At 47.7% G+C, this 25,387-nt stretch overlaps 1 protein-coding gene across 3 annotated transcripts in view; it reads left to right on the top strand.

Annotated features, from left to right (window-relative positions):
- Positions 1–25,387, top strand: part of BRCA2 (BRCA2 DNA repair associated) — a 2,020,919-nt gene that overhangs the window by 1,397,878 nt on the left and 597,654 nt on the right. For all 3 annotated transcript variants that reach the window (XM_069639263.1, XM_069639261.1, XM_069639262.1), the window contains one exon: positions 9,685–9,840. In XM_069639263.1, coding sequence (XP_069495364.1) covers positions 9,685–9,840 — 156 coding nt within the window. The remainder of the gene's footprint in view (positions 1–9,684; positions 9,841–25,387) is intronic.

Genomic DNA, 25,387 nt, shown 5'->3' with positions numbered 1-25,387 from the left:
TTTTGCCATTGGAGTGGTGCCAGCCCCCAACACTTGGGGCTTTCAGCTATCGCCCCTCCATCAGCCCCACCTGGGGTCCTCAGAACGCAAGCAACCCAGCCCATTGGCTGTGTAAAGATTAAAGAGTCACTTTAGGTGTCTCTCGGAGGCCGAGGAGGGGTGTCTGGCTTTCTGGAACTTGCGGTTCTCCCTCACCCTTGCTTTGCCTCTAGGTAGATCTGGGCCAACCGGGACATGGGGAGGGTCCCAAGAGTCTCCCCATAATCCCCCCACGGAACCGTCTTAATAGGTCCTCCGTGACTCTCTGGATATCTTCTTCAGACACAAGATGGTGTTTCTCCCCGTTCCATTTGAGGGCCAGGTAGAAGGGGTGGCCCCATCGATACCCGACTCCCTTTTCCTGAAGCCATCTAGTAAGATTGCTGCTCTTTTTCCTCATCAATAGAGTGAGGGCGGAGAGATCCTGGAAAATGGCTACCTTAGAGTCACCATATTTTATGTTCCTCAGGCTCTTTGCCCTCTCCAGCATTTTGTCCTTGGAGTAATGTAACCGTGCCAACACTGAGCGGGGGCCTCTACCTCCGCCTCAGGCCTGGTGGACCCTGTCCAACTTAATGTCCTCCACTGCTTCCGCCCCTAGCACAATACGTATAATGTCATGCACTTTGCCTTCAAGGCCGGATGGGCTCTCACTGTCCGTCTCCACCAGACCAAAGATGCGTAGATTGTTTCTCTGCTTCTATTTTCCATGCCGTCGACCTTGAATCTTAGCTCTTCCTCACGGCGCTGCACCTCTATGAATCTTGCCTCCATCTGAGTTTCCAGGAGGGCTGTGGAGAGCTGGTTATTTTCGACCCCCTCCATACGGTCCTCCAGAGAGGTCACTTTGGTTGTAAGATCCGCCAGCTTGGCTCCCATGTCAGTTCTCATACCCTTGATTTCTTCCAGGATCATCTGGATATTGTTCTGGGTGGCCCCGAGATCCAGGGCTGGGGTGGACGGGCCCCCGGACGCCATCCCGCCCTGAGCTGGTACTTGGAAAGGGCTTCCTTCCAGTTCATGGGAGTCGTGTCTGACTTAAGTGGGGCCGAAATCCAATGTCGCGCATGCAATGACAGGTGTGCCAGTAGCGGCTCTATAGGTGTCTCCGCAGGGACATTTCAGTGGTGTTTCAGTGGTGTAGAGAGTTGGGGCACTGCACCCGCCGGGGCCGGGCTCGAGGGCGGGATGACCCTCTAAGCAGGTAGCTAGGTGCTCTTATGGTGCTCACATTTGGGTCTCCAGGTGGGGGCTGCAGTCTTTTACTGGAACAGCGGGCGAAGTCACAGCGTGTGCCTGGGCAGGCACGGTCCTCGACGTGGATATGGGGGGCACTGACGAGCACGGGCGGGGGTGCCACCCACCGTACCCCTGTGGAAACTGATAAAATGAGATGCCTGGATTGTTTGCATTAGAAGAATCATAAGACCCATCATTAGAATCATAAGACCCTCTGGTAGAGAACCATTGTTTAGTATTATCCCCTTTAAGAAACCAGTTATCCATTATTGCAGCCTGCCTAGTAGTACTGCCACCTTTGTATGCATTTGCAGTTTGCTTTTAGAATGATATGTTATGACTTATAGTGCTTGCCATTAGGAGAGAAACATGCTAGACACTTTGCCATTTGCAATAGAAGGACACTTGCAACATATTTTGAAGTGCCATGGTAGTGCTTTAGAGACACAATATATTTGTACCATGATATGCTATGCATTTATGTTTGCATTAGAAATAGCGCTTTGGCTGAGAGAGAAACATATTGTTTGTAGGAGAGAAGACCGAATGAAGTAGGCCTGGAAATGACACACACGGGCATATTTGAAATGACATGTAGAGCCATTTAATACACCTTGTATGCTTTGTAGAGACACATTTAGAGACTGACACCCCCAGGGGCAGCACCGGTCTCAATCCGAGAGACCCACCCCCCTGGATCCCGGTCTGTGGGTTCACTGAACTACTGCTCCCTGATGAGGCTCTGGGTATGTCCGCGGTGGAAGGGGCACTCTCCCGCGATGGCCCAGGTTGGGGGGGGACTCCACCGGTGGTATGAGGCCTGCTGGTGATGTCACTGAGCCTCTGTGGTTGCCCCGCGATCAGTAGGGCGTGTGTGGCGGGAGTCCCCAAGGATGAAGGCTCAAGTCTCAAGTTATATTCTAAGTGGTCCTTATGTGGGCATACCCCCGTTTTTAAAATGCATGTGTCAGCAGGGCAGTGCCTTTATGATCCGGGTGGGTCCCACCTGCGATGGAGGCCCCAAGAGTCCATATTTCTTCTGGGACAGCGCCCGCTCCCCTCCTCACCTCACCCCTGATGGTTCCTTGTGTGGGGCTGTATGGGCGTGCTCCCGCGTCGGCCCAGGCGATGATGGCCCTCCTTATGAGTGAGGCGGGCCACCCAGCAAGTGGGGGGGGGGGCTGCCGTCGGACCGCGGGCTGCTTCAGTGGTGTAGGGTGGCGGCACTGTGGCCCCCCCTCCGCAGCTCGCAGGTCCTCACCGCCGTCTCCGTGGGGCTGCAGCTGCAGGTCTCGTGTGCGCCCCGGGGCGGAGGGGCCCCTCCTGGGCTTCCCAGGTCTGCTGCGGGTGCTGGCATTACTGTGCGCTGACTGAGGTGCGATGGTGTGGGGGGGGCTCCAAAGCTCCGTCGGTGTTTCTCCGCCTTCGGGGGAAACCTCCAAGCTCAGGGATTGTTGGGTATGGTGGGCTGTGGGTTCACAGAGCCTTATCCTACCATCATTAATGAGATGGGGCCCGTTCTCCACAGTTTCTCCTCCGTTTTCCCGGGGCTGGTTGTGGAGCTAACGGCTCAGGCAGCCATCATGACTGCGCCCCCTGGTGGCCTCCCGGGTCTATATTTTTGATATAGCACCTGTCCGGGATTAATTTGTAAGTGTCCTTGTAAGTGTCCTTGCTGTGTGTGCTCAGTGAGGTCTTTCAGTCACCCTCACTCCTCCTGAGACTTAGTCTTTTTTTTTAACATCTCTTTATTAAGTTTATCACATGAACAGTAAAAGAAAAACAAACTCAACAATTCCCCCCCTGACCTCCCTCACCCCCCCCCCCCGGGTGATATTTCCCCCCTTTCCAGGGGAGCTCCTGCTTGAGCATGTTCGTTAAGCTTAATACAGGTCTAAGATCTTAAAGCGTTAGGGGCACCAGTTTGCCGTGTAATCGTCCCTAAGGAAGGCCAGCGTCTCTCCCCTGTCTCCAGCAAACATCGCCAGTTCCCCGTTCATAGCATAAGTCGCCCACTCGAGAGCGATAGTATCTCACATCCTTCGTAACCAGTCTTGGAAGGTCGGTACATTAACACTCCTCCATCTCTGAGCAATTCGAGTCATAGCTGCAAGTGTCAATATCACTCTTGCTCTTTCTATGCTATGTGGTTCCCCAACCGTTCTCCCGCCCAGGTAGCACTTGTTCCGGAGGTCTAGTCCCTCCCCCTCCCAATGCTTGATCTTGCACCCTCTGTACATCCTCCCAGAATGGGTGGAAGTACCCAAATATGTTCGTCTGTTCCCTCTTGCCGATAACCTCTCCAACACTCTCCCGCAATGTCAGGTTTTATTCTGTGCAGGATTTCCGGTGTAAAATTCCACCCGTATATCATCTTATATCGGGCTTTCTGTGTTAGTGAAGCCTTGGCCAACTTAGGAATTCTTCTCCACAGGCTGGACCATTCTTCCATTTCCAAACCCCGCCTTATTACCCGCTCCCACCTTCTCATGAAGGGCCATCGTTCACGGGGGTAGATTCTTCCAGGATCTTGTAAAGGTTGCTAATTAGACCCTTGGTCCCATCATTTGAGAGAAGGAATTTCTCAAAGGAGGTGACCTCCCTTGTTGACGCTTGTTTATTTGGCGGGTATAGCAGCCCGTGACGCAGCTGGGCATACCTAAGCAACTCCCCTTCGCTAATCCCAAAAGCTTCTTTACATTCCCTAAATGACAGGATTTCACCCTTCTGAAACATGTCACAAATGTTTCTACATCCCCCTTCCTCCCATTGCGTGAATGCTCCCTTCTCGGTTCCGGGGGTGAAGTCAGCGTTGTTAAATATCGGTGTAAAAGGGGACTGAAAGAATGTAATCCCCCTCCTCTTAGCCAGACTGTCCCAGTTGGTCGCCATTAAACCCGTAATAGAGCTTTCATACATATGTTTAGGCCTAAGGTCCTTCCTCAACCATAGTACCTCCCCTAGGTCATATTTAGTTACTGCCCTAACCATTCCTACCAATAAAGGTCCCTCACCCTCCCTCAACCACTCTCTGATAACCCACAGCTGCGTTGCTTCATAATATTGTCTGAAATTTGGAAGGGCCAAACCCCCCTCCTCCCTCTTGGAGGTCTCTCACAGGCGCCTGCTGAGTCTTGCACGTTTTCCTTCCCAAATGAACTCCTTTGTCAAGGATCGAATCTCCCTGAAGAACTTCTCCGGGACCGTCTGCGGGATGGCTTGAAACAAATAAAGCAAACGCAGCAATATGACAATTTTAATCGCGGCTATGCGCCCCAACCAGGAGATATAGATTTTACTGGATTGATGACGGAGAGCAGCATGTCATCGGCAAATGCCGTGACCTTATTCTGCTTTCCCCCAAATGGAATTCCCTGCACCCCATCCTCGTCCCGTATCCGTTGCAGGAGTGGCTCCAAATATATGGCATAAAGAAACGGGGACAGGGGACAGCCTTGTTTTGTGCCCCTATTCAGTCTAAAGGCACGTGAAAGAGACCCGTTTACCATAATCCGGGTTTTTGGCTCTTGGTAATTGGCCTTCACCATTTTTAAGAATTCCGCTCCCAACCCCATCTTCTCCATAGTGCAAAACAGTTACGAACACTCCACGCGGTCAAAGGCCTCTCAGCATCCAAAGAAAGTAGGACCGTGGGAGTGTTCTTTTTCTGCGTCCTTTACACTAAGTGTGCGACTCGCCGCAGATGATCTGCTGTATGCCTACCCCGAATGAACCCCGATTGGTCCCGGTGGTTTAGTTCCGGGAGCAACCCCTCTAGTCTATTGGCCAGAATCTCTGAGCATCGATATAAATGCTACTGGCCTATATGATGACCTTTCCAATGGGTTTTTATGCGGTTTCAGAATCAGGGAGATTTTAGCCTCCTCCATAGAGGGAATTATACGTCCGATATCTTTGAACGTGTTAAATAAGTAGGTCAAGTGCGGTGCGAGAAAAGCCGCAAAAGTTTTATAAAATGCCACTGAGTACCCATCGGGGCCGAGGGCCTTTCCAGGGGGGAGATTTGATATCACCCGTCTCACCTCATCTTCTGTAATCTCTTGGTTTATGGCCTCTTGGGACTCCTCACTAATTTTGCATAAGTTAACTTTCCCCAGGAGCTCTTCCTGGGATTGGGCCATGGGGTGCTGTGAGGTGTAAAGTGTCTTATAGTAGGCTGCCAGGTGTTCCTGGATGTCCTCATCGCGTGTTATCCTTTCTCCTACCTCTGACCTAGGGGCCCCTATCACTTTTTTCGCTGCCTCCCCTCTCAGAAGTCTGGCCAGGAGGGCATCTGTTTTGTTCGCCTTTGCATAAAAACTTTGCATAAAAACTTTGCCGTACCGACAGTAAGTCCCCCTCAGCTTTTTTCATTTGGAGGATTCGGAGCTGCCCTTCAGCTCACCTGTATTCTCTCAGGGAGGCCCTACTCGGTGTTGTTTCTGCTCTTAACCGAGCAGCTTCTACTTCCCCCTCCAATTGTCTCTCAAGCTCCCCCATTTGTCTCGATTGGCCTTGGCCGCAATGAGCTTGCATCTAATAGTAGCCTTAAACGCATCGCATCTTACACCCTCAGATGTATCCCCTCTCTTATTTTCTTCCATGAATGTATTCATTTTACCTTCTGTTTCCTCCCAGAGCGCCGGATCTCTCAGGAGGGCCGCTGGCTATTTCCAGTTCCAGATCCTCCTCCTCTTCTCCCCTAGTTCCAGGCGCATAGTGACAATTTTATGATCTGCTATACCCAGGGTTTACTTCCTTAACCCGACCCAAGAGGGTCGCTGACACCCAAATGTAATCTATCCTAGATTGTGTCCCATGCACCCCTGAGAAAAATGTATAACCCACCTCATCCCCACGTGCTTCCCGCCAGACATCCTTCAGGCCCAACCCGGCCATTCTTTCCCGTACATCTACTGAGACCGCTCTCTCCAGGCCCGTTGCCCACTTCCCGGCTCTATCACAAGCCCCGTCCCACGCCAAATTAAAGTCCCCCATTCCCAACCCAGGGCCCTTTGCCATTTCGCCTAAAATTTCAAGGAACTGTCTCAGAAATAATTCATGTCCTGTATTTGGAGCATACACCACCGCAATTGTGTATACCCTATGGACTCTATCTAACTCCACTGATTCCGGGGAGGATTCATCCAGTAGCCTCGTAAATATATCCTGCAGTGTGCCCTTCAGATCCTTATCTTGGACTGCCTCTGGTAGCCATTTCAATCGAATGTTGACTCTCCTAGACCTATTTTGTCCTCCATCCTCAACTCCAAGTTCCTTGTTGCCGTGTCGAGTCTTTCAATCACCTTGCTGTTCTCCATGACCTCCTTGCCCACCTCCTGCAGGCCCTTTTCTAAAATGTCTGTTCTTTCACCTAGCTTGCCCACCTCTTGCCTCATTTCCACCACCGCTTGACTTATGTCTGCTCTGAGCAGCTGAATTTGATCTTGGAAGGTCTTGACCAAGTTGTTCTGGAGGGTCAGCATCTCGCCATGAAGGTCCTGACGTGACATCGGGGCCTGCAGGGCATTCTCTCCATGGGGGCCCGGATTCCTGCTTTCCTCCTGGAGGTCCGCCTTCTCATCACACTCCTCTCTGTTCTGCCACAAGGTTGGGAGGGTGCCTAGGGGCTCTGCTTGCGATAGGCCACCCTTGGACTGCTTGTTTTATTCTTCACGGACATTCTCGAAATTGGGGCGCAGGGTTGACAATCCCGTCACCCTACGGGGGCACCATGCCAAGTAGAGCCACTGATATCGCTGCGCAGCCCACTCCCCAGGCACTCTCCTCGCGGGGACCTATACTTCGCTACTCCTTCAATGCGCTCTTTTTGTGGGAGGGGCACGAACACTCACGCAGCCAAGACTCCTACCTTGCCTCAGCTCCCAACCGTGCCTTGAGCCTTCCGCCCTGTCCCTCCTACTTGCCTGTGACGCACTCTTCCAGAGTCACTCCTCTCCTATGATTCGTGTTTCACCATGAGAGCTGGGAGACAAGGCTGGGGGGGGAAGTAGGGTGCTGAAATCTCCCTCCCTTATGGCCTGCTTGCTTCCCGCGGAGCCTTTCTGTTGTTACGCTCCCCGATTGTAGTCCAAAAGAATGTCTAGCCTGTGGCTTCTGTATAGGGCAGTACTAATTTGCCCTTGTAGAAAAATCCTCCATTACTGATCCAAATATTCAAACAAAAAGCTGTCTTCTCACTTGGCGCCTACTGGTTCTCCTTAGTTTTTCATAGTGAGGTAGTTTTGTGCATGCTATCTCACTCTGCCTTGAGACGCGAACTGGGCCCGTTTCATGGGGCCCACACTTACTCTCCCGTCTCCCAGTCTCTTGCTGACTCGGTCGACCCGATGGGAGAGGTCCACTCAACACTCCACTCTGAACATACGCCTGCGTACCTTAGCTGCTGCAGGCCCGCTCCATGTAACATGGCGGTCGGTCCTCAGCGGTGTTGTCACTCCTCACTGCTGCTGCTTGGAAGGCGCAGCCCGCACTGGAAACTTGTTCCAGCGAGCCCTCTTCAGGGGACCGCGTTGTCCTTCCCGACAGCAGCCGCTGCAGACCTCCCCCGCTCGCCTCCCGCCGCCGGGTCCGCAGGACCGTAGGATCCTCTTCAGGGCAGACGTGTTCTCCCTGCCTGAATGTTCGGGGGGCTGGTCCTTCACCTCGGTCACGCTCATCTGCTGGGCCCGATCCGCTCTTCACAAGAGCACTGTTGGTGACACGAGCACCCCAACCCCAAGGAGGTCCCCACCGCCGCCGCACTCAACCCAAGATCCCCCCTGGTCGCGGAGGGTGCAATAGGTTCTCCACAATTCCCGGCAGGCTGAGCCCTCCATGGGCGATCAGGTTTCTCCCCCGGTGTCAACTACTGCAGACCTCCGCTCGTTCTCTATCGCCAGGACCGCGGGGTCTCCTCCAATGCAGCTGTGCCTTTGTTTCTCGGGTGCTGGGGTCCGTTTCCGTGGACCCACCCACTTCTTGGGTCTGGCTCCGCCCACTGCTAGTAAGCCGTTGGTGGGCCAGAGCTCCTTCAGTCCAGGGAGGCCCCTTCTGCCGCTGCACTCAGCCCGGACGTCTCTCTGCTCATGGAGGGTGCTGCACTCCTCTTAACTGCCTTCGGGTTTTCCTCTCCAACCCGGGCAGTCACCTCACAGTCACGGATGGCCAAGCGGGGTGGTGGGAGCCCCTTAACACCGCTTGAGGGCTCCTGAGCACCGTTGACACGTCTATCTCGTGTCGGCAGCCATCTTGAAGTCAAGACTTAGTCTTGACCGCCTGCCATAGGTACCTTGATTGGTCTGGCTTGTCCAGAGGTTACCCTGTTCCAAGAAACTAGGCTGGCCTTCTGAACCTCTGCCCACCAGTTCAGAGTTCAGAAATCTGTCTTAACAATGAGCCAAAAAAACTATAATCTTAACTCCAAGAACTCCCCCTCACTTTCTTTTCACCCCCCTCCCCGGTCCCCCTTTAGTCATATTTAGCCTCACCCAACCCCTCCCTCCCACTCCCAGGTGCTGTATCGTCCAATCTCTTCCTGTGACTCCCCTCTTCCATCTCTTGCCATCGCGAGTAAAGGATCCCTCCCATTTCAGCTAATCCCTGTCCCCCCTCCCTCCCCTTCTATGTCTGCAGCCTCCTATGCGTTCATGGTGAGTTCAGATCTTGTGCAGAAGCTAGCTCATTTAACAACTGACTCCCCTGCCCCTTGCACTCTTCCCCCTTCCTTCTCCCATGCACTTGTGCGTTCTCAATGTCAATGGGCCTAGTAAGATCATTGTTTTATCCTCCCATGTTTCTCCTCCTTTGCCTCGTCGCGCTCTGAAGCACTTGTGTATGGGCACGATATAAATAAAATATCATATCATATATCATAACACAGTGTCCACTCCCTCCACATAGCCTGATCTGGCAGCCTACCAACTAATATACAAATGCTGTGTTCAAAGGGTGGACTGTGGAGCACGAGAGCTGCTGTTTACACCCAGGCCCTCAAAAAGTGGTCTACAGCACCACGTAATTGGAGCAAATGAATAAACCTGTTTTAGATTGTGATGTGTTATGAGTAACAGAACTTTGTAAAGTTACAGGTAAGTAAAATTGCTATATTCAATGAAAACCTTCAGAGTGCAAACAATTAGCAAATGGATTGTGCACTGTTCGCTGTGTTAGTGCAGGGTGAAAGCAAATTGGTATTGTTCAATCTTTCATGTCATTACAAGTTGTGCAATTCGCAAACGATCATTTGCTTTATACCACATTGTTTCAAAACTATGCAAAATCTGTTTAATTAATGGTTGCCAATTGGAACATTTCAGAAACTCCTAAACATACTATTTTATTGAAGGTGGTAGAAAAGCTTATTATCCGAACTGACAATTTTCTTTTCTGTATTTTATCATCCAGATTTCTGCTAACGGTACACGGCTTGCTCGTTGGTATGCTCTTCTAGGGTTTCATAAGGATCCCAGGCCTTTTCCACTCTTGTTGTCGTCACTTTTCAGTGATGGAGGCATTGTTGGTTGCATCGATGTGATCATTCAAAGGACTTACCCTTTACAGGTATGACAGACAATTATGTTTGCATTTTCTTCTAGTAACTATGTGACAATTCACAATACTAAACATTGTGTTCAGGCTCTTAATGAACTGCTGGGAGCTCTGTTTGCTGAGTTGTGAGTATCTTTTCATCAATAAGTGAACAAGACCGAGTTGTGTACTGCAAGGTTTCAGTGAGTAGTGACCTATTTAGTCTCTGGTACTGGCTTCTGGGGATTGAGGGATGGATGCCTTCTTATTTTATGAAGTTAATCAGCACCAGGACATTGGGCCTCATTACGAGTTAGCCGGTCTGGATTTAACGGTGCTGGTAAAACCGTACCATCGCTGTTTTCCAGACTAGGTAACTCAGAGTTGAGTGTCGTTACGCCCGCCAGGTCAGACCTGGCGGGCGTAACGCCACCGGCTGCACACAGACGTGGAAACACTGGCATTACTGCATGGTGCTGATGTTTCCACTGCCCACATTCCCGTGGAGTCCTCTGGGACTCCTCTGGGACTCCACGGGAATGGGGAGTAATGGAATGCCGGCTCCGGAATTACCGGACCACCGGGGGCTGTAATGCCCCGGTAAATCTGGCAATTCCAGAGCCGGTAATTAATCCAGGTCCGGCGGCAACCTGCCGGTTTTTCTGGCACAGTTACCGCCGGACTTGGAATGAGCCCCATGGTTCCTCCTATTTCCACATGCTAATCCTTCGTCTTCTGCTCAGTCCTGGCTTTCTGAGACATTTGTGCCTGGTGCTCCTTGTTTTCCTTCTGCTCTTAAATCCATTGGTTTCTCCATGATTCTTCTCTCTTTTTATGTCCTTCTCGTTTATTCCTTAGTTAAGTCTGCTATTATTCATTTGGACTAAAGGATATTAAACCTTTTACATTCACATCTAATTTTCAGCTTGGTTTATCATCTGTGTTGATTAAGGGTACTCTTCCTTGCTGGCCTCCAGCAGGCTTTGCTCGCTCCCTTGAAGTTGGTCCTTCATGATGCGGCCAGGTTGGTTACCCAGAGAGCAGAAAGCCTTTTTTTCGTTGTGCTGCACACAAGAAGCATCCACAAAAATGACTCTCATAGTACAATACATAAGCTCTAGCTTCTCACACCAGGATAAGCACACGTTGCAACATGGAGCAGACCTATGTTTGTTTATTTTATTCATTTATAGTGCACGCCAGACCCAACGGTATCAGGGAGCAGGAGCAACAAGGTTATTCTCAGCTTGGTCACCATATGTCGATACATTGTCAGCAAGTCAGCCGTATCTCACCCAGACTACAGTTCTCATGAGATTACGGCTACACCTGGTCCGCCTAATGTTGCTAATTGTACCTATTTGGGCCATCTGTTTCTCGCAGTTTACATGGGGCACATTTGGTCATGGCATGCATATAATGTATTATTTAGTACAGGGCTTAAACATGAACCTTTAACCCCATGCAATTTTAAATATAACACAAGTACAAAAAATTACAATTTCATCTATACAATTTAAAACATATTTAGAAAAAACTTTCTATATTTTATAGTAATCATAAAAAATGTCATAATAGCATCAATTAAAATCATTACTCCCACATGTTGTGGTGAAGCACATAACAATCCTCCACTTCTATTTTTAGACTGAGGCTCAAGCCCTCATTTACCACCCATTCCAAGCACATAATTACATATGGTTAGGCTTTTTCAGGCAGAGCGACACAATTCAATATGCCTGTCATTAGTGAGGCTTAGCAGTGCGAACAAAGGCATGAAAGATCATTAAATGAGTAGCAGCATAATATTATTTCCATCTCAAAGTAATACCCTGGGAAGGGGTATTGGAGAATTCTTGCTAATAAGTTAGTACCCTAAGGCAAGCAGCGAAGGAATACTTGCTGGTAGCAGTGTGCTACAATCATGACAAGGAGCCTTGAAAGGTGACCAACAGCAGGATTCAAATATCTGTGCCAGGAGAGAAGGGAAGAAACGTGATGATGGCTATATTCTGACAAATCGAGAAGCAATCTGACTGTGCAGTTATCCTGACTTGGATTGGTAAAACTTTACATTGGTACTTAGTCGCAATTAGTTGCCCATCCTGACAGTTTGAGAATAGTTTTCCATTCGAGTTACAGTGAATACTTGCAGGTATGGCTTGGCGGTCTCCTGTTTATAATTTGGTTTAATTTTGCCTTTATATTAATTTCTTTGCTTTCCTTTTAGGTACCTGGCTTTCCCTGGCCATGGCAGTTGACTGGACGCCTTTTTAATGTTACTTACCCCCATTTTTCATTTATTTGAAATTCTTTGTTTTATTTATTTATTTTAACTTTTCTAATTTCCTTGTAAGCCGTTTTACACTCGAGGGTGCCTGGCCTCTGACAATCACCCCGTGGTCTCGTACCCGGGTAGCACTGTATTTTCATTTCTGACACTCATGCATCGGCTGCTGGTAGGCTGTCCTTGCTGCTTATTTGGCAGACTCACAAGATTGGTTTCGGTGATGCCATGTGTCTATATAGGAACACGTCAATAAGGAAGTGCAGCGGATGAGCGCGCACGTCGCACTGAAGTTGCGCCCAAGTTAAGCCTGGCTATGCTCGTCCGTGTGCAGTCTGGGCCATGGATAAGGCCAGACCAGTCTTCATTCCATCTCTCTGGTTCTGTGTCACTGTCTTGTGAGGAAATACTACGCTTGGCTCCGCTAGACCCAGTTTTGCTTCCCCTTTTTAACCTTGCTCCGCTTACTCCCCTTCTACTAGGACAGTGGCAGCTGATCCTTTTAAATGCCTGTTACTTACTGCACGTTCCTTGCCTGCGCATTCAGTGTTCTGTTATGCCCTGATCTCCGAAACTTGCTCTAATTTTCTTGGTGTGACAGAGAATTGGCTGAGACTCCTCTGGCCCTGTGATTATCCAGGCTGTCCGGACAACTATGACATTATCCGTCTCAATCGCACCTCTGCCCATCTTGGGGGTGGGGTTGCTGTCATTTATCATTCCCAGTTTACCGTCACGTCACTACCCATCACACATGATATTACGTTTTAGGCTCTTTTGGTTTGTTTTATTATTTCCATTCATGTCAATTCATATTTTAACAGTCTACCTTCCCCCTGGAACTGACTCACTTTTCTGTGAGCAGTTTTTGGAGTTCGCAGCAAGTCTTCATATTAAATGTTCACACCTGCTAACTGCAGGTGATTTAAATTTCAAATGTAATGCCCCCACCCCTCCCTTTGCCTCTCAGTTATTTGGTGCTATGAATGATTTGGGCTTGATGTAACTTGTTGCAGAGCCTACTCACACACTAGGCAATACATTGGACCTTGTCTTTTCAGATGAGTCTCTCACTTGGTCTGATCACCTTGTGGTACCTTTCACAATCCAGACCCTAGCCACTCAGTCGGCTTCAGCAGCTAAGGATGTTATTAAACGCTGCTGGCATACTGTGGTCAAGGCAATATTATTTCCTTCATTCGAGACAAATGTAGCAATGTTCAACTTGTGGATTTTTACGTTTTGTCCCTGATGTTCGCCTCCTTAGCCGATCATCTTGCTCCATTGAAGCTTCGGAAGGTCCGCTGTCGTCCTTCCACACCCTGGTTCAGTGAGATACTCTTATGATGACAAGATGAGGTTTCAACATATCACCAAACAGTAGCATTTGGCTATTCCGGAAGCCAAAAGCTCCTTTTATACCAATAAAGTGCCTAGTGCTTTGAATCAACCTAAGAACTTATTCTCCTTGGTATGTTCACTTTCATCCAATGCTAATCCCATGGCTGGGGCCACCCCTTCTCAATCACTGTGTGACTCCCTTTCTGATTTCTTCACCAAGACGATTGAGGACATTAAGAAGAAAATGTCATCTGTGGGATTAAGAGCCAACAACTATGGAGTCCTTGCTCAGGCGGCTGACCCTTCCCAAACATGGTCCTTTTTTCTGATGAGATTTTACAGGCTACTGGACGCCTTAAGTCTTCCTCTCTGTTAGATCCTATTCCTTTAGGTGTCCTCAAGGAGACTATGCCGTTATCCGTCCCTTGGGTAGGCCAAGCAGTGAATCTTTCCTGCACGGTTTGTACTATCCATGCTGAACTAAAGGAAGTGCTTGTTGTTCCCCTTTTGAAGAAGCCTTCCTTGGATCCGGCTATTCCCGCTAACATTCGCCCTATTTCTCTTTCTTTTTTATGAAACCCTTAGACTGTTTGATCTCTCTCCTTCTCAGTTCCTTTCTGGAGTGTTCTAATTTTTTTGACCCCGTTCAGTCAGGATTTAGGCCAGGCTGCGGCACGGAGAGCGAGCTGGTCTTGGTAATAGATGATCTTACTCGGTTTGGTTGACAAGTGGGGAGTTGGTGCCCTGATTCTCTTAGACCTGTCACCGGCCTTTGCCACAGTAGACCCCTCCCTCCTGCTCAGCCAGACTTTCTGGACCGATCATGTTATGGTTTACCACTTTTCTGGCCGACAAAGGCCAATTTCATGCTCTCTCCTTTTTCCTTTCTCCTTCCTGCACTCTTTCATGTCCCCCAGGGCGCTGGCTGACCCAATTTATTCAATATTTACATCCAGCCCCTTGTCCAACATATCCACTCCTATGGCCTCCGCTGCTACTTGTATGCTGATAATACACAAATCATCGTCCAGCTTAATACCTCTCAGCCGGACACGGCATCTCATTTTAGGAGGTGCTTGGTGGCGGTTGGATGTTGGGTGAGTGGCAACTGGCTTAAATTGAATGGGGACAAGACGGAGGTACTAGTGGTTGGCTCACCTTCTCGCTATTCTCCCCGTCCTCTTTTTATGGCTCCTTTCTGGCCCCTGGATCTTGGCACTTTTCCCACACCCTATTCCCAGCTAGTTCCAAGGTCCTCTGAAAGGTTCTTCCCTTTCTCCCCTCTCCGTGCCCCAGTCATTGCTTCTCTCCTCTTAAGTCGCATCGGCTATTGCAGCTCTCTTTCTTGCACAACCTTTGTATCTCATCCATCGCCTTCAGCTTCCTCGAAAACTTGGCAGCACAAGTAGCTACTGATATTCCTTACAGTTCTCATAGCTCCCCCATGTTCTGTTCCCTACACTGGTTGACTGTTTCTAAACACATTTCTTTCAAGTCACAATGTATAGTTCATCGGGCATTCTATGGTCCGGGCACAAAATATTTGCAGTAGGTTTCCACCTTATCTTCCTGTGTGCTTATTGTCCTCCCAGGATGCTTATCTGATTTTGGCTCCCCGGTTTCGGCTAACCAGGATTCGTGGACGCTCCTTTTCTATTGCAGCGGCCGAACTGTGGAACACTTTACTGCTTTCTTTTAGGGCCACTGAAAATCCTCTACAGTTTAGATGTTTGTTGAAGACCCATCTTTTTTTAGTTCTTTCCGGGCCTTCTTTCTTCAGCCTTTCTTGATGCATTTTCAGCAGCATGATGCCTCTGGTGTACATGTGCTATATAAGTATGCATAACATAACCTAACAGTTGAAACCTCTATGCCTCTACCCCACCGAACATGCTGAGTTTGTCAATAAAAGTGTTCCAACTGTATTCTATCAACTTGCGTCCAATCATTCCTATATCGTCACAGTATGGACTGTGATGATATTCATTGTCTTATGCTGGGGAAGGTGGTTCAGGAGTTTGTTGGGGTCGGGAAGGGCAGCTGCTCCATGATGTAGACTTGGAGGAAGTATGCCAGGGATCCTCCAGATCCTCTCTCTGGATCCCAGCCTACTTGGCAAAGTCACCCCAGCACCACTAAAATGGGGAACCCTTGAGGAGAAGGTGAGGTACCAGCAGGGTGGACTGCTTACCAGAACGGTGGTCCAAATGGGAATCACTGTGAAAGGGAACCTCTAGAGCTTGAGGCCCACAGTTGAAACTGCATACCCAGCTTTACACTTAACATAATTGAGAGATCAGCCAGAGGCTTGTGTGCGAGTTACATGCCACTGAAGGGTGGAGGGAGAAGCAGATGACACACAGTAGACACGCAGTAGAGGAACTGCAGGTTTTCATTACTGGGTCAGGCAACACCATCTTGCATCTGCCTGATCCCAAAGGGGTTGGCGACAGGTCTTAAGCTTGTAGCTCGCAGAGCCAGATGATCTGAGGCAAATAGGACCAATTCAGAGGAGATATACAAAACACACCTATGGCTTCTAAAAACAATAGGACAGAAGGAGGTGGGAGTAGCATGGACCAGCCAATTACAAGAACCCCTGAGACTGCCAAATGCTGAGCATCAATCCCCATACGGTGCCTTTAACGACTGTGGCACTGTCTTATAAAAAGTGGTAGAGCCAGTGAGGGAGTAAGGATGGCATTCCGAGGATGAAAGCTACAAGGAGGAAGGTCAAGAAAAGGAGGAGATAAGTAAAGTTTCATCAAGAAGAAGCTTTAGAGCAAGAGCAGGGGGATAAGAGAGCAAGGGAAAAGATGGAGAACGGAAAGGAGGTGGAGGAAAACAGGAGGAAGGGTTGTGGAGGAGTTTAAGGAGAGTAGGCAGCACAGGTTGGCATAGGTAGTTCTTGCTTGGATTCCTTGAACTAAGGACCTTGCCCACTGCCTGTTGGAGGCATGGTCCAATTGCTGGTCTAAGCTAGAGCAAGTTGAAATAGAAATAGGCAAGTCTACTGGGGACCGGAATCCCAGACCATGGAGGTGAGCTGAACACTTAGATATTTGTAACCTCTAGCCTGCTCCAGTGATGCTGTATTACCCTTGTCTAGAATGGTGAGGGGAGGGTGGTTACAGAAGAATGACTGTAGTCTGAAAATTGCGAGTGGGGGGTGAGGTAAAGAAACTCTTTGTTGTACTAAAGCAGAGGAAATCAAAAACTGTGGATCAGCACTGAGGAGAGTCCTACAGCACCAGGCTTCATAAAAAAGTTTAGGCAGGGCATGGTATAAGTGAATGTGCGAGCACTCCTCCAGGATGAGATTACCCTGCATTTGAAATTTACTTGACAAGGAAACCTGTACTCTGGTCAAAACGTACATATAGATTGGAATCTGTCAATACCTCACACTGATTACTGGGTATTCCCACAGTACCATGGTACCATTGTGTTTATATATGTCCCTGTTACATTCCAGTTTCCTCCTAATAGCTCCCTTGTGCTTTTTCCCAACCCCTTCGTGTTGAGAATAAAACTGGGCAAAACAGACTTTGTCTCCTTAGTTTCGCTTTGACCCTTGCCACTCTGTGACAATATATACAAATGCACACACCCAAAGACTCCAAACACCCCCTCCACCACAACCAACCATGCTTGGCAATAGCGACCCTGGAGTTATTTCTACGTTGAAATCCGCAAAGGAACAAACGAACAACAAACAAACAAGAACACTTTTTGGTAGATTCAAACTGATTTGTCAAACAATGCCAAAGTTATAAACATTACAAAACTATATGGAGACAGCTTTGACATTTCTTGGAAAGTTTTGTGTACCTCTGTTAAGGGGGGGGGGCAAAGTTATAGGGTGGGGTCCCAAAGGTTTTCCCTTTCATTCTCTATAGAAAAAAATCTCACTGCAGCCGAACCGCTGGACGGATTTTCATAAAATCTTTGCAAGGGCCTTGCATGTGGTCTCACATGATTCATTTGTGGTGTGGCGCAATGCTGGTGGGTTTTTCTTTTTTTAAAAGAGCCCAAAGTAGTTACAAATCAATTTTCAATATATGACTCACTCTACAGACCCTCATATATCACATTGGCAACTTGTTTGTGCTTTGGGTTTGGATCCACACATACTCTCCTGGGTGAGAAAATGTAAGTCTGTGGGTTCAATATATTTGTTCTGTGCGCTAGTGACCACTCTAGATTTAAGTCTTTACTATAGTCTGTCCCGGCAGCGAACACACTTTTCCCTCCAGCCCACCCACTGGGGTCTGAAATATATTCAACAACACATTTTTGATATGGGAAGGTGACTCGCGCTTAGGGTATAGATGATTGGAGTTTCGCTATTAATGTGAATTATGATATGCAGAACAAATAATTTCAATGCAGTGAGGTGTTTATAAGTTGTGAACAGCCGACACGTGTTTCGACCACCTGGTCGTTCTCAAGGCTGTGCGTTGTCAAACGTAACAAATGATTAGGATATACAATCCCAATAAGGTTAACCATCCAATTGGTCTAATAGAACAGTAAAGATAACATAAATTAGCAAATGTTGACACAAACCACTGTTATGGTAAAATTATGGAACAATTGTCAAAAACAAAATTGATAACCTCAAAACCAAGATACCACATTTCGGGTTCTAGGCTGAGGATTCAATCAATTGAACAGAAAAATTAAAAGAAAAAAGAAAAAGGTAAAAGAAAAAATGAAGTTACATAATCAAAGATACAATGTACATAATATACAAGTTCAGCATTGGTTTCTAAATCGTCATAGGTATTATCCAATCAGAAACGGCACCAAGCCAACTGACTTGCCACTAAAATCAACCAATGTACCAGCAGTGAGTGTCTCATCTGTCATAACAAAAGATTGCTCGGGTAATGAGTAGAGTGTCACCCATAGAGTGTGTATGGCCAATGGGATATCAAGTTATATCCCATGTGAAATCTTAAAATTAACAAAAATCCCATATTCGGAAAGTGAAACCAATCAGACAAAGGAGAAAATATAGTGAATGTCTTAACCTATTTCTTAAACTCAGAGTACATTATTCTGAAATGTTAAGAATGGTCTCAGGTAGGAGTTTTGACACAGTGAGTAACATTCATTCACCATTATATTCAAAGATACTAATACCAATCACCATATGTGTTGGTTTTATTGTAAATTAGGTTACAGTAAGCTGGTGATTTATCAACAATTATTCTCAAAAATATTTTGGGACACACCAGATCATTAGAAACTCTTCTTCAGGACTGGCTAGTCTGTACATGTGTGTCGGTCATATCTAATTCTAGTTGCCAATCCCTTCTAATTGAATCTAATTAATTCATTTTGTGGAAACTAAACTTCTTTAAATGGCCATTTTTACCATTTCAGAATAATGTAGGGTAAGACCTTCACTATATTGCGAACCTATTACAGGTTAACCAAACAGAAAAAATCCAATCTGATTGAAGGCTTGGGAATTTGTGGTTTGTGCAGTGTGATTAATGCAGTACTCTTCCTGCCATAAAAGAGGCATATTGCTGCCCGTAGGTGGCTCTCCATGGCCCTAGGAAGAGCAAGGGGGCCTGGTGGTCTAGAATAGTGTCCTAATCCAATCACAATATTTGTTCTTTTAAATGCATAGCTTGTTGTCCTGCACATTTGGATCTGCTGGTTGACCACTCAGGTGCGTGGCAAAGACTGGGCTTCAGACCTGGTTCGTATCTGTGGGCTGCACCCCTTGTTTCTGCGGCCTACAACATGGACCCGCCCTTCTCTCCTTCATAGTCGCACAACTGTGATAAATTGGCCATGATGTAGTGGCAAAGATATGATCAACCGGTCCCATGCCATTAACTTTTCATAAGGAGTACCACTTGGAGGCCATCTGTGTTGGTCAGGCTCACGTACCCTCTTTTCTCGTGATGTGTTTCTCTCCTATTTAATTTTTCCTCCTTTCCTGAACATGTATCCTTGAGATATCGCTCTCCTTATACGTTGGCTGTTGATGAATATTCCCTGCTCCCAAGACAGATCCCTCACCTCACTTTCTTTTTATGCAATATGCTTCTTTCTCCATAAATTTCACATGATATAAAGATAAAATGTGTTGAGGTACTCAGGCTAAAGGTACATAGTCAATTTACATGTTCACCCAGTTGTAGGATGGCTTCCAGAATGCTCGGTATTTATTTATTTATTTGCATTTTTAAAGCGCACAGCTGCCCTCGGGCATCGTGGCGCTGTTACAAGAAAGTTTACTTGGCATGGTGAAAATAACGACAACAGAAATGGAGACATGGTTATAGGCATGGCTACAGTTCCGAGGTTACATGGGAACAGTGAGCATGGTACAGTTGTAATTTACTGACATTGTTGCATGCAGTAGTATTATAAGTGAGATTCACTTAGATAGGGTGGTTTTCAGCGCTTTTCTGAAAGCTATGAAAGATGTTTCAGCTCTTAGTTTAGGCGGTAAGGAGTTCCAGGTTTTTGACGCTAGGACTTCAAAACTCGAGGCACCAGCTTTAACTCTAGTGAAGTTGGGGATTGCGAGTTGGATAGCGTCGAGTCCCTTTTGGGTCTGAGTGACTGGACTGGTTGTATCCGTTCAGTAAGGTAGCTAGGGGCAGATTGGGATATGCATCTGTGGGTAATGGTGAGAGTCTTGAACTGAATGCGCTCTTTGGCTGGGAGCCAGTAGGCATTTTGTCTTGCTAGGGAGATGTGTTCCCTCCTTGGAATATTGAGGGCTGCGCGCAAAGCGGCGTTCTGTGCAATCTAAAGTCTATTCATGTTTTTGGCAGGGGTGCCTAGTAGGAGGACGTTGCAGTAGTCCAGTTTAGCGCCTATGGTGGCCCTGGCAATGTTGAGGCGGTTTGTAGTGGACAAGTAGGGCTTTACTGCATTGATTGTTTTGGTTGTTAGGGCTGCTGAGGAGGAGATGTAACTGACATGTCTGTCCATGGACAGGGTAGAATCTAGGTATACTCCCAGTGTTTTTACAGCAGAGGAGACGGAGATTACTGAGTTCTCAATTAGGAAGGTGCTGTATTTGCTGTCTAGTTTGTTGAGGGTTTCTTTAGGGCCCACCACGAAGATCTGTCTTGTCTCCGTTGAGACAGAGGCCATTGGCTGCCATCCATGCCTGGTTGATGGCATAAGTGTTTTGTAGGGTTTTTAGGTCTTTCTCGTAGTCACCAGTTAGCGGTAGAAGGATTTGAGTATCGTTCGCATAATTGGTGAACGTTATGCCGAATTCTTTTAGATCATTGAATAGCGGGAGTGTGAATAATTTGTATAGTGTGGGGGAGGTGCAGGACCCTTGTGGAACTCCACAGTTGATGGGGGAGGGAGTGGCTGACGCTTGGTCTGAGTAGACCCTCATCGCTCTGCCCTCCAGGAAGGATGAGATCCATGTTGTGGCTTCATCCGAGAAGTGAGCTGTATTGGTGAGGTGTGTCCTTAAGGTTTTATGGTCGACTAGGTTGAACGCAGCCGACAGGTCAAGGAGTAGGAGGATGGCACATTTGCCTTTATCCATATTTTTTAGGAGATGGTTCTTTAGGTCGAGTAGCGCTGACTCTGTGCCATGGCGTGGGCGAAAACCGGACTGTCTCTTGCCTAGGATGTTGTGAGATTCAAGGTAGGCTTGTATCTGTAGATAAGCTGCCTTATCCAAGATTTTCAGCAAGAATGGCACTGTTGTAATGGGTCTGTAGTTGTTGGGTGAGTCTGGGTCTAGAGTGGGCTTTTTTAGTAGTAGGCAAACCCAGGCTTCCTTGAGGGAGGAGGGTACTGAGCCAGTCGCGAATGAGGCGTTAATAAAGGTAGCGATGAACTGGGCTAGAGACTCAGCGCAGTCTTTGATTATGTTTGCTGGACAGATGTCCCCCTTGCAGAGTGAAGGTTTTATGTGTTCCATGATGCGTAGGACCTCAGGAGTGGTTACCTTTCTGAAGGTAAATGGCGGTGAAGGATTGCTGTTGTGTTGGGTAGGGTGTTTAGGGCTGGGGGCAATCTGCGTTTTGTGAGGGGACTTGGGTAGACTGTCAAGGTTGGCTTTGATTTTCTTTTGGAGTAGGTCTATTTTGTCAAGCATAGCCTTCTGGATGTCATTACACCATTTCTCGTCTTTGACTGTTTGATGTTTGGATGCGGGCGGTATGACTAGTTCATTGAAGATAGCAAATAGTTCTTTTGAATGTGATTGGGCATTGTCGATTCTAGTGTTGTATGTGTCACCTTTAGCTTTGGCTATGGCGTTTTTGTATTGTTTAGCAATAGTTAGGTATGAGTCGCGTAGTGGGGTGGAGGGACAGGATTGCCATTTTTTGAGTTCTTGTCTTTTGAGTGTTTTTAGGTCACAGAGGTCTTGGTTGACCCATGAGTTGGCATGGAAGAGTTTTTTTGCTTTTTTTGTCTCTAATGGGGCAATTGTGTCGATGACCTCTTTAACGGTGGTGTTGTAAAGTTCGACTAGTACTTCGGAGTTATTGAAGGTGGGTGATGCTAATGCTGAGACTCCTAGGAGTGGACACATTCTCTCTTTGGTGAGTAACTTTTTTGATCTGGCTAGGGCCGCTGGCATGGGAAGGTTTTGACTAATAGGTGCCTTTGTTGGGATGTAAAAGTGGGTGAGGTGGTGGTCGGTCCATGGTTGTGGCGTGTTTGAGCTGATGTCTACCCTGCAGTTGTGATCGACTAGCCAGTCTAGTATGCAGCCTTTAGTGTGAGTGGCAGAGTCAACTCTCTGGATGAATTGTAAGTCTAGAAGGGCTTTAGCAAAGGTTTTACTGTGTTTGTCTTTTGTGTCATTAAATCCGAGGTTCAGGTCTCCTAGGAGTATGGCTTTAGTGTTAGGTTTGAGGTTGTTACCTAAGAGGTGTAGGATGTCGGCTTGGAAGTTCAGGATGGGCCAGGTGGCTGGTAGATAAGGTGCATTGTCATGGTGGTGTTGGGAGATAAGGAGATTTTTACTGATAGGGCATCGAAGTTCTCGGATGTGATGGATTTAATTTGTCTAGCCTTCAGTGTTTCTTTGACTATTAGGACAACACCTCCGCCTTTGTGTGTTGGTCTATCTTGACGGAGGATGATGTACCCAGGGGGGAGGGACTGGCATATGGCCGGTCCAGAAGCTTTATGCAGCTAAGTTTCTGTAATGGCAAGAGCGTCTAGCTCGAGGTCAGAGATTAGGTTGTGTATTTCTGTGGCGTGTGCTTGTAGGGATCTCGCGTTAATGAGAGCCAGTTGGATTTGGGAGGGTTCATGTGAGCTCAGTTTGGTGGAGTTGGTGTGGTGTTTGGTGGTGTTGGTATGGAGTTTAGTGGCGGGGTGTTGGGGTATAGGGCTGGGAGTGATAGTGGAGGGTGTGGGGAGTGACTGCAGTGTGAGTTTGTGAGTATTGGTGTGAGCTGTGGAGGTGCGCGCTCCTAGTCTAGCGTTTCTTATGTGCACTGGTAACGTGTGGGATGTGCTTCCAGCAGTGGATTTGGGGTTGGGGACAGTGTTAGTGGGTAAGGATTGGTGGTTGTGGCGTTCGTGTATGAGTAAAGCTGGTAGGAACGGAGTTGGGCAAATGGAGTCAGAACATGGAGGCCTGTTGAGGTGGACGGGGGCCATGTTAAATATGGTGGGTGTTGCCTGGGGTATGGCTGCATACAAAATGGGCAAATTTGACTTTAGGCTAGGTGCAGACAAAATAGGCAGATTCGACTTTAGGCTAGGCGCAGACGAAATAGGCAAATTTGACTTTAGGCTAGGTGCAGACAAAATAGGCAGATTCGACTTTAGGCTAGGTGCAGCCAAAATAGGCAAATTCGACTTTAGTATAGGTGCAGACAAAATAGGCAGATTCGACTTTAGGCTAGGTGCATAGGCTGGTATATGCACGTTGACATGGGACTAGACGGCTGTGCACAGACATATGGCAGATTCGCAAAGCAGCAGGTTGGGCTTATCATTTTGTTTTACACGCCCGTGTGGGTCTCCAAAGGTCTGGCCATAATGAATAGAGGGCTAGGAGTCAAGGCTATGTGGTCGCATATGAGGTGGCAATAGGGTCTTGTGATATAGCCGCAGACAGCAATGCAGTTTAAGTGTGAAAGAGCACCAACAGCAGGGGCTTACATATATGTTAATGGCTGCCAAGTTGTCAACACTAACAATCAACATACCAGTGCTGCAGCATGGCTAAGGCCCTCGCTTGTAAGTAACTACTAAATGTCAAATAGGTAATAGAAGTATAGTGTAAAAGTCTTACAGATAGTATTGCAGGCTTGCAGGGGTCTGGGCCCTCGGCTCTTCCGGCTCCTGACAGGCTCACAACAGGAGGAAGCCTTAGGCAGTGTGACTTTGGAGGTGGGCCGGCTGAATTGCCTGCCAGCTTGCCATTGGCTGGAAGTACAGGCTGCAGGTCAATCTGTGCGAAGATCAGGGCTCACAATGTTTCCTCATGTGGAAACTCCCAAACGAGGATGCGGGCGGCCATTTGCGACTGGCAAAGAACCTCGCGGTAGTAGCATATATTTCTGCTTTCTCCAAGAAGAACCTCCAGGAAATAGCAGGAGGCTGTGGGGAAGTAGGAGGAGGTAAGAGGAATCCAGCACTAGTACACTTCTAAATGAAGAGAGCAGGATGGAACAAGAGCACAAGCATCACCCATGGCAGGGTTTGGGGGGAGACCCTGATCAGAAGGCATTGAATCCATGGTGGGAGGAGGAACAAGCACGTGAGGGTGGCATTGGGGAGGGTCCGGACCAGAATAGGAGTAGAGAGGAGCTATTGAGGCTAGAGAGCTGGACCCTAGGGAAGGGAGGTGCTAAGGATCTAGTAAACTGTTCTTTGAAAACTGGGGTCGGGAGACCTGCATAGCTCTGTCTACCAGAAAAAGGAAAGCTTTATCTCTTACTATGGCTAGTAGAAGAGTCACAGTGATGTCTATGGAATCTACAGGAGGAATCTGAGAAAGGAACAGCCAGAGGTCTTTTTTGCGAGAGAGAACCACAAAGGCAGAGTGCCAGGGAAACGCTGCAAATTCCTAAGAAACTAAGGAGTCCTTTGAAGTTATGCAACGTTTAAGGGAGGCCCGCTCTGACATTTTCGTTTGATTGAGTTTGACCAGAGGAGGAGATTTTTTGTGTTGAATAAAAACTGTTTTCCTAGGTTATGTTCCTGGGACTCTTTTGCAGATCCCACTTGAGTATAACAGCATGCATTGTGAAAGATTGCTACTACAGATTACCATTGTTGTCTCCTCTTCTTGCCTTTCCCTTCCTGTATGCCGTCTGAGCCTGGCGACATGAAGCAGATGTCTGCCATAATGGAAGCTGTAAAAATCATAATTAAAATATATTGGAAATCTAAGTGACTATAAGCGAAAATGTGGAAGCCTGTAGAAAATACCCAAAAAGTGAAATTCATGGGAGGGTAGATTACTCTATTGTCTAAGAATGCAGAAAAAGGCAGAATCCCTAATGGGGTCACGTGTGTAACCTAATGAGGAACACCCCAGTGAGTTTGTCACATGGTTCCAACAACAATACTGTAAAACAGGCTAGCTAGTTGATATCTGGATTGCACAGAGCATGAACAATAGATCAGGATATCAGTAATGTGACTACAGGTTACCCATCTCCGTTAGATGAAGAGGAAGATGGGCAGGTATTGGGTGGGGTAAAAGTTACAGGAGAAGGAAGGGCAGAGTAAGGATAGGGGAATGGGTGAGAGTCAGAGATGTGGTTACTCACAGATGCAGGAACCAACTTGAGAACTGCAGAGATCACATGGGAGGACAGAGACCAATCCAGGCAAAGAGGCATTTCCTTTGGCTAGCCTCCCTATGACGGGCCATCTGGGGCATTTGTGTAAGACCTGTTAGGCCTTACCATGTCATGATGCTTCATTCATTGATATTGAATGCCTGCTTGGAAAGTTCGGGGGATGATGGGA

This window comes from Ambystoma mexicanum, chromosome 7q (genome assembly GCF_040938575.1).
Source record: "Ambystoma mexicanum isolate Mex_15411 chromosome 7q, UKY_AmexF1_1, whole genome shotgun sequence".
Classification (NCBI taxonomy): domain Eukaryota; kingdom Metazoa; phylum Chordata; class Amphibia; order Caudata; family Ambystomatidae; genus Ambystoma; species Ambystoma mexicanum.
Note: the sequence above shows the minus strand (reverse complement) of the source record. Positions and strands in the feature narration are given on the sequence as shown.